This window comes from Anomaloglossus baeobatrachus, chromosome 12 (genome assembly GCF_048569485.1).
Source record: "Anomaloglossus baeobatrachus isolate aAnoBae1 chromosome 12, aAnoBae1.hap1, whole genome shotgun sequence".
NCBI classification, from domain to species: domain Eukaryota; kingdom Metazoa; phylum Chordata; class Amphibia; order Anura; family Aromobatidae; genus Anomaloglossus; species Anomaloglossus baeobatrachus.
The window spans coordinates 98260987-98276051 of NC_134364.1; the positions used below are offsets into that span (position 1 = coordinate 98260987).

Sequence of the window (15065 nt, forward strand, 5' to 3'; positions counted from 1 at the left end):
TGGGATGTATATGCACCAGCCTCTGCTGGGATGTATATACACCAGCCTCTGCTGGGATCTATATGCACCAGTCTCTGCTGGGATGTATATGCACTAGCCTCTCCTGGGATGTATATGCCGCAGCCTCTCCTGGGATGTATATACCCCAGTGTCTCCAGGGATGTATATACCCCAGTGTCTCCTGTGATGTATATGCACCAGCCTCTCCTGGGATATATATGCCCCAGTGTCTCTGTGATGTATATGCCCCAGTGTCTCCTGTGATGTATATGCCCCCAGTCTTTCCAGACCGAGACAAATTTGGAAAAGCAGCTGTGAGAAACAACATGATCAATATCACCGAACATCACAGCCGCACCAAAGAGAAGCCGCTTCAGCCACCACAGTAGGGGTGAGTTAATTGGTTGACCAAATATAGCAGGGTAGTTTTCAAGTTGATAATTTGGTGCGGCCCCCGAAGCTTGGTAGAAAATTCCAAATGGCCCCCGGCAGTAGAAAGTTTCCCCACCCCTGCTATAAAGTCAGGCAGGATAGGACACTGTCCCATAAGGCAGTACTGAGTACTACAGTATGAGGTCAGGCAGGACTGGTTACTATCCCATAAGGTTAGATAGTACTGAATACTATTCTATAAGGTCAGGCAGGATAGGACACTATCCCATAAGCTTAGGCAGTACTGAGTCCTAGGGTATGAGGTCAGGCAGGACTGGACACTATTCCAGTGGTTCAGTTAAGAGTGAACCCAGGACTGGAAGCTTTTCTATTGGGTCACCTACATTGGATAATAGTCCAAGGAGGTCAACCAGAAGTGGATGTGCTGCCACCTAATCACCCCTTACTGGACAACCTCCTACTGGGTCACAAGGTCGGTGTCGGTCACTATTCATTCTCCCCCTTGGAGCTGGAGTACGCAGCCCTGAGTCTTTGGAGGTCCGAATGTTCTGGTTCAGGGGGAATTGATTGGAAATTGATTTAACCAAAATGAAGAACATTTTTTTTGAGGTGGACTCTTCTTATGAAATAACTCCACCTGTCCTCCGTCTTTCACAAATCCTAAGCAATATATATCAGGGGGTCAGTATTTGTTTTTTTATTTTTTTGTAATGGGGGAAGCAGATCCCACTTTGCATCGGGTCTCAGTTAATAGAGAGGAGTCTTCAGTGTAGACCTGAGATTGCTTCTAAAAAAGTAATCTGGGCACCCAATAAAAGCTGACGTCAAAGTGGGACCACCCTTTAACTTCCATGACTGAGTTCAGTACTTTAAGGGGGTCTTCTGTATATTCTGCACTATAAAATGAAAGGTTCCCAAATTTCCTAATATACGTCTTCCTAATAAGACCTCTGCTTGCTTTCACTGGACAGGAACATTCTTGTTTATCCAAGGGCGTTACAACTGAGAGTTTGTTACAATGTATCAGTGCAGATCAATTGTATCAAGTCTGATAGAGTATACATCTACAGCAAATATTAATGGGTACTTACTTGGATAACGGTAGTAGAAATCATTCTCGTAGTCGGAGACGTTTTCATGGTGCCAAGCGCTGGCGTCCGTTTCGTGGTCGTACCGGACAAAGATGGCAAAAAGGATGATAGTGATGGCTTCAAGGATGAGGCAGAAGAGGGGCAGCTTGACCCTCATGTTAGTGGCGTGACTGCCCATGGTTGTTCGGAAAAGAGCGCAGCAGACGAGTCATAAAGCAAAGCCCTATAAGACTGAGACATTTAATGTTACTGCTGATCCCTCCCTGCCGTCAGTACAAGGACTTCCCTACCCCGGACCCAGGCACAGCCTCCACCCCCCTCGCCAGGACTTGTCTTAGCACATCTGACAATCCAAAGGTCTCCGAATCCCAACACAACAAAAGTTATACGGAGTCTCCGGCGCACAAAGGTCCTCCAACGCCTCAGGTGCACAAGAAAGGAAACTTTCACTCAGCTGGCAGTATCACACCTCACAGGCTCAGATACAGTGTCACTCATGATAGCATTAGATACAGCAGCGCAGCAGACGGTATCACACATCCCAACATCAACTTCATTTTACCTTCACTGTCTAGATTTATAATAAATGATCAACAGCAAGTGAAAGTCGTGTCACTGTGTCATTGCGTAATGTTGGCAGCTGCACTACTAGTTATACACTGGAAACATAGATCTTTTTATATGTGTCACGTTACATATTCTAGAAGGGAAAGCTTGATATAAGTAGGTATCGGTGAACCTATTTTGTAGATACTGCCTTTAATTACAAGGATAAATATATATATATATATTTTTTTTTTATTTATTTATCCTTGACCCTAAATTTTTGAACTGTAGTGTATGTATATACTGTATATATATACACAGTATATACAGTGAGGAGGAGATAATCCAGCATCCAGTTCCAGAAATTTAAAACATCAGATTTTATTCAAAATTTCATTAAAATTCCATGTTCCATGGTTGCATTAAAAACGCATCATAGCAGGTGTAAAAAGGGAGGACGCGTTTCGGACGTATATGTCCTTAGTCTAGAAGATATTTTGAATAAAATCTGATGTTTTAAATTTCTGGAACTGGATGCTGGATTATCTCCTCCTCCCTGCAATTCGTGGTAGTAAGGTCTAACTACCAAAAGTCCGTGCACCGTTCTTGTCTGATACTCTAATCTCCTGAAAGGGTGAGCTGGTTTTTTTCTTCTCTTTGCTCACAGTATATACAGTATATACATACACTACAGTTCAAAAGTTTAGGGTCACTTACATATTTCCTTATTTTTGAAAGAAAAGCACATTTTTTTCAATGAAGCTAACATTAAATTAAACAGAAATCCACTCTATGCATTGTTAATGTGAAAAAAAGAGAAAAAAAGGGAACCAGCACGATCTGAAATTGGCATGCATCATATAAAAAGTGAAAATTCACAAATTTATTCCAACTGTACTATAATAAAAAAATGAGATTTTTAGCAAATAATTGATCAATTTTTTGAGCCACCCCTGCCAACGTCACGGCAAATCTCAATAGGGGGGTCCTACTCTACATTCTGTATTTCATGTGCCATGCGGCCTCCTAGATAAAGTTAAAAGCAGAACCATAATGGAGCACACATACCTGCAACCTGTATATAGCCGCTTCCATGTTGCAAAAAAGGCACTTGTGGATAGAGACCAGCCCAGGTCCCAGCATGTGGAGCAAGCCCTACACATACCAGGACTATATCAGAACTGATCCTCCCAGTGTCAAACAGCAACCATTGATAAAGGCGGACCAGATCCAAGAATGGTGCTTAATTAGCATTGCCTGTGGAAAGGGGTGAGGTAACTGAGTCTGAACAGCTACCAACAGGAGGAATATATTGCAAGCCAAAATCAGGCGTGCATGGTATGGTGTTGGTCAGGCACCAGATTTGTAGCATAACTACGGTCAAAACAGAGAAAAAAAGGGAACCAGCACTATCTGAAATTGGCATGCATCATATAAAAAGTGAAAATTCACAAATTATTCCAACTGTACTATAATAAAAAAATGAGATTTTTAGCAAATAATTGATCAATTTTTTGAGCCACCCCTGCCAACGTCACGGCAAATCTCAATAGGGGGGTCCTACTCTACATTCTGTATTTCATGTGCCATGCGGCCTCCTAGATAAAGTTAAAAGCAGAACCATAATGGAGCACACATACCTGCAACCTGTATATAGCCGCTTCCATGTTGCAAAAAAGGCACTTGTGGATAGAGGCCAGCCCAGGTCCCAGCATGTGGAGCAAGCTCTACACATACCAGGACTATATCAGAACTGATCCTCCCAGTGTCAAACAGCAACCATTGATAAAGGCGGACCAGATCCAAGAATGGTGCTTAATTAGCATTGCCTGTGGAAAGGGGTGAGGTAACTGAGTCTGAACAGCTACCAACAGGAGGAATATATTGCAAGCCAAAATCAGGCGTGCATGGTATGGTGTTGGTCAGGCACCAGATTTGTAGCATAACTACGGTCAAAACAGAGAAAAAAAGGGAACCAGCACGATCTGAAATTGGCATGCATCATATAAAAAGTGAAAATTCACAAATTATTCCAACTGTACTATAATAAAAAAATGAGATTTTTAGCAAATAATTGATCAATTTTTTGAGCCACCCCTGCCAACGTCACGGCAAATCTCAATAGGGGGGTCCTACTCTACATTCTGTATTTCATGTGCCATGCGGCCTCCTAGATAAAGTTAAAAGCAGAACCATAATGGAGCACACATACCTGCAACCTGTATATAGCCGCTTCCATGTTGCAAAAAAGGCACTTGTGGATAGAGGCCAGCCCAGGTCCCAGCATGTGGAGCAAGCCCTACACATACCAGGACTATATCAGAACTGATCCTCCCAGTGTCAAACAGCAACCATTGATAAAGGCGGACCAGATCCAAGAATGGTGCTTAATTAGCATTGCCTGTGGAAAGGGGTGAGGTAACTGAGTCTGAACAGCTACCAACAGGAGGAATATATTGCAAGCCAAAATCAGGCGTGCATGGTATGGTGTTGGTCAGGCACCAGATTTGTAGATTCAGATTCAGTTACCTCACCCCTTTCCACAGGCAATGCTAATTAAGCACCATCTTGGATCTGGTCCGCCTTTATCAATGGTTGCTGTTTGGCACTGGGAGGATCAGTTCTGATATAGTCCTGGTATGGTGCAGAGCTTGCTCCACATGCTGGGACCTGGGCTGGTCTCTATCCACAAGTGCCTTTTTTGCAACATAGAAGCGGTTATATACAGGTTACAGGTATGTGTGCTCTATTATGGTTCTGCTTTTAACTTTATCTAGGAGGCCGCATGGCACATGAAATACAGAATGTAGAGTAGGACCCCCCTATTGAGATTTGCCGTGACGTTGGCAGGGGTGGCTCAAAAAATTGATCAATTATTTGCTAAAAATCTCATTTTTTTATTGTAGTACAATTGGAATAAATCTGTGAATTTTCACTTTTTATATTATGCATGCCAATTTCAGATCGTGCTGGCTCCCCTCTCTCTCTGTTTGGTCGTAGTTATGCTACAAATTCTGGTGGCCGGTCACCACCATGCCATGCACGCCTGATTTTGGTTTGCTATGTATTCCTCCTGTTGGTAGCTGTTCAGATTCAGTTACCTCACCCCTTTCCACAGGCAATGCTAATTAAGCACCATCTTGGATCTGGTCCGCCTTTATCAATGGTTGCTGTTTGGCACTGGGAGGATCAGTTCTGATATAGTCCTGGTATGGTGCAGAGCTTGCTCCACATGCTGGGACCTGGGCTGGTCTCTATCCACAAGTGCCTTTTTTGCAACATAGAAGCGGTTATATACAGGTTACAGGTATGTGTGCTCTATTATGGTTCTGCTTTTAACTTTATCTAGGAGGCCGCATGGCACATGAAATACAGAATGTAGAGTAGGACCCCCCTATTGAGATTTGCCGTGACGTTGGCAGGGGTGGCTCAAAAAATTGATCAATTATTTGCTAAAAATCTCATTTTTTTTATTGTAGTACAGTTGGAATAAATCTGTGAATTTTCACTTTTTATATTATGCATGCCAATTTCAGATCGTGCTGGCTCCCCTCTCTCTCTGTTTGGTCGTAGTTATGCTACAAATTCTGGTGGCCGGTCACCACCATGCCATGCACGCCTGATTTTGGTTTGCTATGTATTCCTCCTGTTGGTAGCTGTTCAGATTCAGTTACCTCACCCCTTTCCACAGGCAATGCTAATTAAGCACCATCTTGGATCTGGTCCGCCTTTATCAATGGTTGCTGTTTGGCACTGGGAGGATCAGTTCTGATATAGTCCTGGTATGGTGCAGAGCTTGCTCCACATGCTGGGACCTGGGCTGGTCTCTATCCACAAGTGCCTTTTTTGCAACATAGAAGCGGTTATATACAGGTTACAGGTATGTGTGCTCTATTATGGTTCTGCTTTTAACTTTATCTAGGAGGCCGCATGGCACATGAAATACAGAATGTAGCGTAGGACCCCCCTATTGAGATTTGCCGTGACGTTGGCAGGGGTGGCTCAAAAAATTGATCAATTATTTGCTAAAAATCTCATTTTTTTTATTGTAGTACAATTGGAATAAATCTGTGAATTTTCACTTTTTATATTATGCATGCCAATTTCAGATCGTGCTGGCTCCCCTCTCTCTCTGTTTGGTCGTAGTTATGCTACAAATTCTGGTGGCCGGTCACCACCATGCCATGCACGCCTGATTTTGGTTTGCTATGTATTCCTCCTGTTGGTAGCTGTTCAGATTCAGTTACCTCACCCCTTTCCACAGGCAATGCTAATTAAGCACCATCTTGGATCTGGTCCGCCTTTATCAATGGTTGCTGTTTGGCACTGGGAGGATCAGTTCTGATATAGTCCTGGTATGGTGCAGAGCTTGCTCCACATGCTGGGACCTGGGCTGGTCTCTATCCACAAGTGCCTTTTTTGCAACATAGAAGCGGTTATATACAGGTTACAGGTATGTGTGCTCTATTATGGTTCTGCTTTTAACTTTATCTAGGAGGCCGCATGGCACATGAAATACAGAATGTAGAGTAGGACCCCCCTATTGAGATTTGCCGTGACGTTGGCAGGGGTGGCTCAAAAAATTGATCAATTATTTGCTAAAAATCTCATTTTTTTTATTGTAGTACAGTTGGAATAAATCTGTGAATTTTCACTTTTTATATTATGCATGCCAATTTCAGATCGTGCTGGCTCCCCTCTCGCATTGTTAATGTGGTAAATGACTGTTCTAGCTGCAAACGTCTGGTTTTAAATGCAATATCTATGTAGGTGTATAGAGGCCCATTTCCAACTACCACCACTCCAGTGTTGTAATGGTACATTGTGTTTGCTAACTGTGTTAGAAGGCTAATGGATGTTTAGAAATCCCTTATGCAAGTATGTTAGCACAGCTGAAAACAGTTTTGCTGATTAGAGAAGCTATAAAATTGACCTAACTTTGAGCTAGTTGAGAATCTGAAGCATTACATTTGTTGGTTCCATTAAACTCTCAGAGAGAACTTTCATGTGAAACTTGACAGTCTATTCTTGTTCTTAAAAATGAAGGATATTCCATGCGAGAAATTGCCAAGAATTTGAAAATTTCCTACAATAGTGTGTACTACTCCCTTCAGAGGAGAGCACAAACAGGCTCTAACCAGAGTGGAAATAGAAGTGGGAGGCCGCGCTGCACAACTGAGCAACAAGACAAGTACATTAGAGTCTAGTGTGAGAAATCCACGCCTCACAGGTCCTCAACTGGCAGCTTCATTAAATAGTACCCGCAAAATGCCAGTGTCAACGTCTACAGTGAAGAGGCGACTCCGGATGCTGGCCTTCAGGGCAGAGTGGCAAAGAAAAAGCCATATCTGACACTGGCTAATAAAAGTAAAAGATTAATATGAACAAAAGAACACAGACATTGGACAGAGGAAGATTGGAAAAAAGTGTTATGGACAGACGAATCGAAGCTTGAGGTGTTTGGATTGTTGCGGGCGGAGGAGGGGACACTGCGCTCTCCCACTGCTCGGGTCCGGCTGCCGCTGCTGCTGCGGCTGCTGCTGCTCGGTGGCTCGAGCGATGGGCCGGATCCCGGGGACTCGTGCGGCGCTCCTCGCCCGTGAGTGAAAAGGGGTGGTTTGGGTTTTGGGGATATTGTCCGTGATGCCACCCACGGTTGTGGTGATTGTGTGGACACCACCGCTGCTCTGGACGGGGATCCCGGGAGCGGTGACAGGGAGCAGCTTTGTTGTTATTTCTCCCCTCCGTGGGTAGGGGGTTGGTTGTCCCGGGGCCCGGTGAGGGGGTAGGAGTGGATGACAGGCGGGTTGCGGGGCCTGATGAGGTGCAGGGTCGCAGGGGCAGCGCTGTGCCGCACGGCACGGAGGTACTCACTCAGCCCACGGATGATGACACAGTTCACGGTAAAACAAACGGCTGGATGGACAGGTCCCTCGGACGGCTGCGGTTGTTCCTCCCTGCAGGTTAGTGATGACTGTCTCTCCCTGCACCTAAGTTCAGTGTTGGTAGCGATGGGTTCCCACCGGTAACCCGCTCCCCGACCTGGATATGGGCTGGAGGAGCCCCTTTTGCCCGCAGGCGCTGGCCCTGGGAAACGGTTGCCCTTGGCGGTGGCGGTGTCTCCCCTTCACGGTTGGACGGTTGCCTTCTATCGGGACTTGGCTGTTTGGAAACCCGGAGGTCCCCTTCACTAACGGATTTGGCAAATTCACGGCGACTCCAAGCCTTGCCGGGATCCGAAAGGCCCCTGCCAATGGTGCTGGCTCCTCTTTGTATACCGGTCCGGTACCGCCGGGCCACCGCCTGTCCACGGTCCTTACAGCAGACTCCAATCGGCCTCCACTGCAGACGGTCACCACCGTCTGCCAACCTTGCTGTCTCGCCCGGGCCACACACCCGGACGCTGTCAGTTAGTTGCTCTGCTCTCTTGCCACTTCACTTCCTCACTTTCCCTCCTTCCACTTTCACTCTCAGAACTCAACTGCCTCTTTTCCCTCCTCCAGGACTGTGAACTCCTTGGTGGGTGGAGACCAACCGCCTGGCTCCACCCCCTGGTGTGGACAACAGCCCCTGGGGAAGGCAACAAGGATTTTGTGTTTTGACTTTGATGTGCCTACAGGGAGTGTGGGGTGTGGTGGTGTTGTTACCTGTGGCCCCTGGCTTGTCCAGGGCGACACATTCCCCCTTAGCAAAATGCAGACCGTCCTCGGGCTGCCCGTCCATCACCGGTTTTATTTTTCTGCAAAAAGATAAGAAAAACGGTAACACATACAATTATACTAACTTCATCCCACAACGGGAGGCACTTTTCTTAAACGTTGCAAACGGTTAACGGTTACGGCTTCCGCTCTCACCCACCCAAGTAACCTGGCCCTGATGCTGCCCCTAAGAACACAGGCAGCACCCCTTGACCCCAGTCCTGCACCAAGTTACCCGAGCGGGATCTGTCCTTTCCAGGGGACCCACGTCCATGGGGAGCCCCTGGAACCCCCAGAGGGTAGCCACCGGTTCCGGTGGTGGCTGGGCCCCAGCCTGCTCCACTGCGGGCCCTCCCTCCAATCTGCCTCTCCGGAGGCGGTAACGGTGGAAGCTGCAACAACAACATTATTTACAAGCCACTAAGTTTGTGGTTGCCCTGCAAGTTCTCAGGCATGTTCATAGAAGTTTCTATGCAAGGTAAAGGGGGTCCCAACGGGGACCAGTTGCCGGCTACGACCGGTTCCAAATCAGGGTGCAATCAGGTGACTTTTCACGGTTATCATTGACTTATCATTCATTCCTTTAAAACTTTCAAACTTTAAACAGTGGTGGTCCCAATGGGGACAGTGACAACGGCATTCCGCTGCCCTATGGTGCACCTTCGTCCTCCCCACCCGGCTCTGGGTGGAAGAACACGGGCACCAGCCCCTCCAGCGCATAGCAGGCGCGGCGAGGAAGGGCCGCCCGATACCCGTTATTTCCACTCCGGGGGATGTAAGTGGCCTCCATGTCATGCAGGGCAACGACTCCTTCATCTTCTTCCGAAACGGCTCGGTGTCAGGCCCGGAATCACTATCGTCCGTCCCTGCGCCAGGCGGGTTGCCGCCAGCTGCCGCAGCTTCCAGGCTCGCCACTCTCTCGGCCACTGTCACGAAGGGGTGTACGCCCGACGGGCCAGACGTAGCGCGGTGCACGGGCAAGGAGGACGGAGGCGGCATGAGGGCTAGGGGCAGACCGGGTCCCTCAGCCGCAACGGCCGGTCCCTCGGGGACACAGGGGCGTGGGTCACTCACCAGCTCCTCCATCATGGCCTCCATTCCATACACCCGTGTGACCGCAGTTACCTCCTCCACCTCCGCGGTCCACTGCTCCATCAGCCTACAGATCTGGCTCCGGTAGTGTCGGCAGATCCCTACCGTTCGGGCCCTCAGCCATGCCGCTGTCCCGGGCACCGGCTCGGTAGCCTCCGCATAGCTAGGTGGAGTGGACATTCTTTGCAAGGGTCAGCGGATCGTGGGGTTCCGGCGTCCCTGTCTGTACAGCCGCGAGCTACATGCGGCCAGACGCCATTTCGTCCCCCTTAGCCTCTTTCCGGCTCCTCCTCTATCGGGACGGGATTTTGGCCTTCGCGCCTCCACTACTCGAGGAGACGCTCGAGCGGGAACTTTTCGCGCCAAAGATGCCGGCTTCTGAAATTTTCTGGCCGGACACCTCCGGCGGTAACAAGGCGCACCTCTACCAGACGGCAGAGCGGTAAGATCCTGTTCGTGACGCCAAGTTGTCGCGGGCGGAGGAGGGGACACTGCGCTCTCCCACTGCTCGGGTCCGGCTGCTGCTGCGGCTGCTGCTGCTCGGTGGCTCGAGCGATGGGCCGGATCCCGGGGACTCGAGCGGCGCTCCTCGCCCGTGAGTGAAAAGGGGTGGTTTGGGTTTTGGGGATATTGTCCGTGACGCCACCCACGGTTGTGGTGATTGTGTGGACACCACCGCTGCTCTGGACGGGGATCCCGGGAGCGGTGACAGGGAGCAGCTTTGTTGTTATTTCTCCCCTCCGTGGGTAGGGGGTTGGTTGTCCCGGGGCCCGGTGAGGGGGTAGGAGTGGATGACAGGCGGGTTGCGGGGCCTGATGAGGTGCAGGGTTGCAGGGGCAGCGCTGTGCCGCATGGCACGGAGCTACTCACTCAGCCCACGGATGATGACACAGTTCACGGTAAAACAAGCGGCTGGATGGACGGGTCCCTCGGACAGCTGCGGTTGTTCCTCCCTGCAGGTTAGTGATGACTGTCTCTCCCTGCACCTAAGTTCAGTGTTGGTAGCGATGGGTTCCCACCGGTAACCCGCTCCCCGACCTGGATATGGGCCGGAGGAGCCCCTTTTGCCCGCTGGCCCTGGGAAACGGTTGCCCTTGGCGGTGGCTTTGTGTTTTGACTTTGATGTGCCTGCTGGGAGTGTGGGGTGTGGTGGTGTTGTTACCTGTGGCCCCTGGCTTGTCCAGGGCAACACAGGATCACACAGAAGAACATTTGTGAGACGCAGAACTACTGAAAAGATGCTGGAAGAGTGCCTGACACCATCTGTCAAGCATGGTGGAGGTAATGTGATGGTCTGGGTTTGCTTTGGTGCTGGTAAAGTAGGAGATTTGTACAAGGTAAAAGGGATTTTGTATAAGGAAAGCTATCACTCCATTTTGCAACCCCATGCCATACCCTGTGGACAGCGCTTGATTGGAGCCAATTTCATCCTACAACAGGACAATGACCCAAAGCACACCTCCAAATTATGCATGAACTATTTAGGGAAGAAGCAGGCAGCTGGTATTCTATCTGTAATGGAGGGGCAGCCCAGTCACCAGATCTCAACCCTATTGAGCTGTTGTGGGAGCAGCTTGACCGTATTGTGCAAAAAGTGCCCATCATGCTAATGCAACTTGTGGGAGGGGGGGGAGCATGGGGCGAAATATCTCCAGATTACCTCCGCAAATTAACAGCTAGAATGCCAAAGCTCTGCAAAGCTGCATTCTGTGCCGAAAGCAAAACGTGAAGAGAAAATTATTATTTCAAGTAAAAATCATTATTTCTAACATCATCAATGTCTGGACGATATTTTACATTCATTATGCAACTCATTTGATAAATAAAAGTATGATTTTTCATGGAAAAGACAACAAATTTGTCTGGGTGACCCCAAACGTTTGAACTGTATACATATATATATATATATATATATATATATATATATATATATTATAAACATTTTTTTAACTCAATTTTTCTACTTTTGAATTGTAGAGTGTGTGTGTGTGTGTGTATATATATATATATATATATGTATATATATATACACACACTCTAAAGTTCAAAAGTGTATTATAGTAGTTATATTCTTGTACTTAGGGGCAGTATTATAGTAGTTATATTCTTGTACATAAGGGGCAGTATTATAGTTTTTTTTATATAGACAGAAGGGAGAATATATATACTCACTGTCTTGCAAGAAAAGACCTGGATCTTTGCAGCCATCTGTTGGTAGCACCTGGTACTGCAACAGATGGCATTTTATTTATCACTTAACTGTAAATATAAATATATTGTTCAAGTGCAGCATGAAAGTTCTGTGTACTTCATCTACTTCCAATATCATCCTCTGATCCTAAATAAAAGACTGAAGAGACAAAAATAAAAGCTCAGATAGGATGTTATTCAAGATTTTGTATTAATACTGGAGTGTAAAGGCTCACCTGATGTAATTGTGTCAACTACTATAAAAGCTCAAAGGGCTACCTCATTCTCACAAGAAATTCAAGAAATGTGGGGAGAAAAGGGTTAAACTGCACCGCCATAATGATCATATTGGACAGAATCCTTGTACGTGATTTATTTTTAAATCAACGCTTTCCAGAGAAATACCTTCTCCTTCATAAGGACAAAATCCCATCAATTCGCAATTGACAGACAAGCAGTTATATTGACATACATACCCATCAATTTGAAAAAGGTGCTCAAATAGCAGGCTCAGACTATGTCAGAGAATCAAATGTCTGATAGAATCATTGTATGCTTACAGTGGGCACAGAAAGTATTCAGACCCCTTTAAATGTTTCACTCTTTGTTTCATTGCAGCCATTTGGTAAATTTAAAAAAGTTCATTTTTACTCATTAATGCACACTCTGCACCCCATCCCCTATCTTGATAGAAAAAAAGCCCAGAAATGTAGACATTTTTGCAAATTTATTAAAGAAAAAAACCTGAAATATTACATGGTCATAAGTATTCAGCCCCTTTGCTCAGACACTCATATGTAAGTCACATGCTGTCTATTTCCTTGACATCCTTGTTGAGATGGTTCTGCTCCTTCATTGGACTCAGCTGTATTTAATTAAACTGATAGGACTTGATTTGGAAAGGCGCACACCTGTCTATATAAAACCTCACAGCTCACAGTACATGTCACACCAAATGAGAATCACGAGGTCAAAGGAACTGCCCAAGGAGCTCAGAGACAGAATTGTGGCAAGGCACAGATCTGGCCAAGGTTACAAAAGAATTTCTGCAGTACTCAAGGTTCCTAAATGCACAGTGGCCTCCATAATCCTTAAATGGAAGAAGTTTGGGACCACCAGAACTCTTCCTAGACTTGGCCGTCCAGCCAAACTGAACAATCGTGGGAGAAGAGCCTTTGTAAGAGAGGTAAAGAAGAACCCCAAAATAACTGTGGCTGAACTCCAGAGATGCAGTAGGAAGATGGGAGAAATTTCCACAAAGTCAGCTATCACTGCAGCCCTCCACCAATCGGGCCTTTATGGCAGAGTGGCGTGATGGAAGCCTCTCCTCAGTGCAAGACATGAAAGCCTGCATAGAGTTTGCAAAAAAACACATGAAGGACTCCCAGACTATGAGAAATAAGATTCTCTGGTTTGATGAGACCAACATAGAACTTTTTGGTGATAATTCTAAGCAGTATGTGTGGAGAAAACCAGGCACTGCTCATCACCTGCCCAATACAATCCCAACAGTGAAACGTGGTAGCAGCATCATGCTATGGGGGTGTTTTTCAGCTTCAGGAACAGGATGACTGGTTGCAATTGAAAGAAACATGAATGCGGCCAAGTACAGAGATATCCTTGAAGAAAACCTCTTACAGATGCTATGGACCTCAGATTTGGCCGAAGGTTCACCTTTCAACAAGACAATGACCCTAAGCATACAGCTAAAATAACAAAGGAGTGGCTTCAGAACAACTCTGACCATTCTTGACTGGCCCAGTCTGAGCCCTGATCTAAACCCAATTGAGCATCTCTGGAGAGACCTGAAAATGGCGTCCACCAACGTTCACCATCCAACCTAATGGAACTGGAGAGAATCTGCAAGGAAGAATGGCCGAGGATCCCCAAATCCAGGTGTGAAAAACTTGTTGCATCATTCCCAAGAAGACTCATGGCTGTACTAGCTCAAAAGGTGCATCTACTTAATACTGAGCGAAGGGTCTGAATACTTATTACCCTGTGATATTTTAGTTTTTCTTGTTTGATAAAACTGCAAACATTTCTACATTTCTGTTTTTTTTCTAGCAAGATGGGGTGCAGAGTGGAGATTAATGAGCAAAAAATAAACTTTTTTGAATTTGCCAAACAGCTGAAATGAAACAAAGAGTGAAACATTTAAAGGGGTCTGAATACTTTCCGTACCCGCTGTAATAGCAAATACATTAAAACCAAATAAAAGTAATCAAAACTTATCTATCACAACAACTTCGAAGCACAAAAGAAAAATTGGGGTACGTATACAGGCATTTCCATTTCCTCAAATAAAGACCTGATGTGTTAAAATAAGACCAAAATAGAACTTTTTGGTATCAACTCCACTAGCGTTTAGAGGAAGAAGACGGATGAGTCCAATTCCATGAAAATCGTCCCAGCTATGAAGCATGGGGGTGGAAACATTATATTTTGGGGGTGGTTTTCTGCAAAGGGGACAGGACGACTGCACCATATTTGAAGGGAGGATGGATGGGGTCATGTATCGCAAGAGTTGAAGTGTGCTTATGTCGCGGGCGGAGGGGCCGCGCTCGCTACGCTCGGGTCTGCAGCTGCTGCTGTTGCTCGGTGGCTCGAGCGGTGGGCCGGACCCGGGGACTCGAGCAGCGCTCCTCGCCCACGAGTGAAAAGGGGGTGGTTTGTTTTGGGAGATAGTTTGTGACGCCACCCACGGGTCGTGGTGATAGTGGGCACCACCGCTGCTGGTGACGGGGATCCCGGGAGCGATGGTAGGGAGCAGCTAGGATGTTGTCCCCTCCGTGGGTAGGGGTTGGTGATCCCGGGGCCCGGTGGTGTAACGGGGAGGCTGGATGGCTGGGTTGCAGGGGCAGCACGGCGCAGTGCCGGATGGCACTGTGGTACTCACTCAGACACAGATGCACAGAGTCTCTGGTAAACCAAACGGCTGGATGGACGAGTCCCGCAGCCGGCTGCAGTCTTGGTGCTCTCCCCGGACAGGGTGATGGTGGCTGTCTTTCCCTGCACCTTGTTAGAATGTTCTGACTCCTGTGGTTGCCCACCG

General features: G+C 47.0%; 1 protein-coding gene across 1 annotated transcript in view; it reads right to left on the reverse strand.

The window, feature by feature from the left end:
* Nucleotides 1-3185, reverse strand: part of RHBG (Rh family B glycoprotein) — a 42536-nt gene extending 39351 nt beyond the window's left edge. Inside the window, exons 1-2 of the mRNA XM_075330806.1 lie at nt 3099-3185; nt 1485-1715 (exon numbers count right to left, since the gene is read on the reverse strand). Coding sequence (XP_075186921.1) covers nt 1485-1662 — 178 coding nt within the window. The 5' untranslated portion in view covers nt 1663-1715; nt 3099-3185. The remainder of the gene's footprint in view (nt 1-1484; nt 1716-3098) is intronic.
* Nucleotides 3186-15065: the final 11880 nt, after the last annotated feature.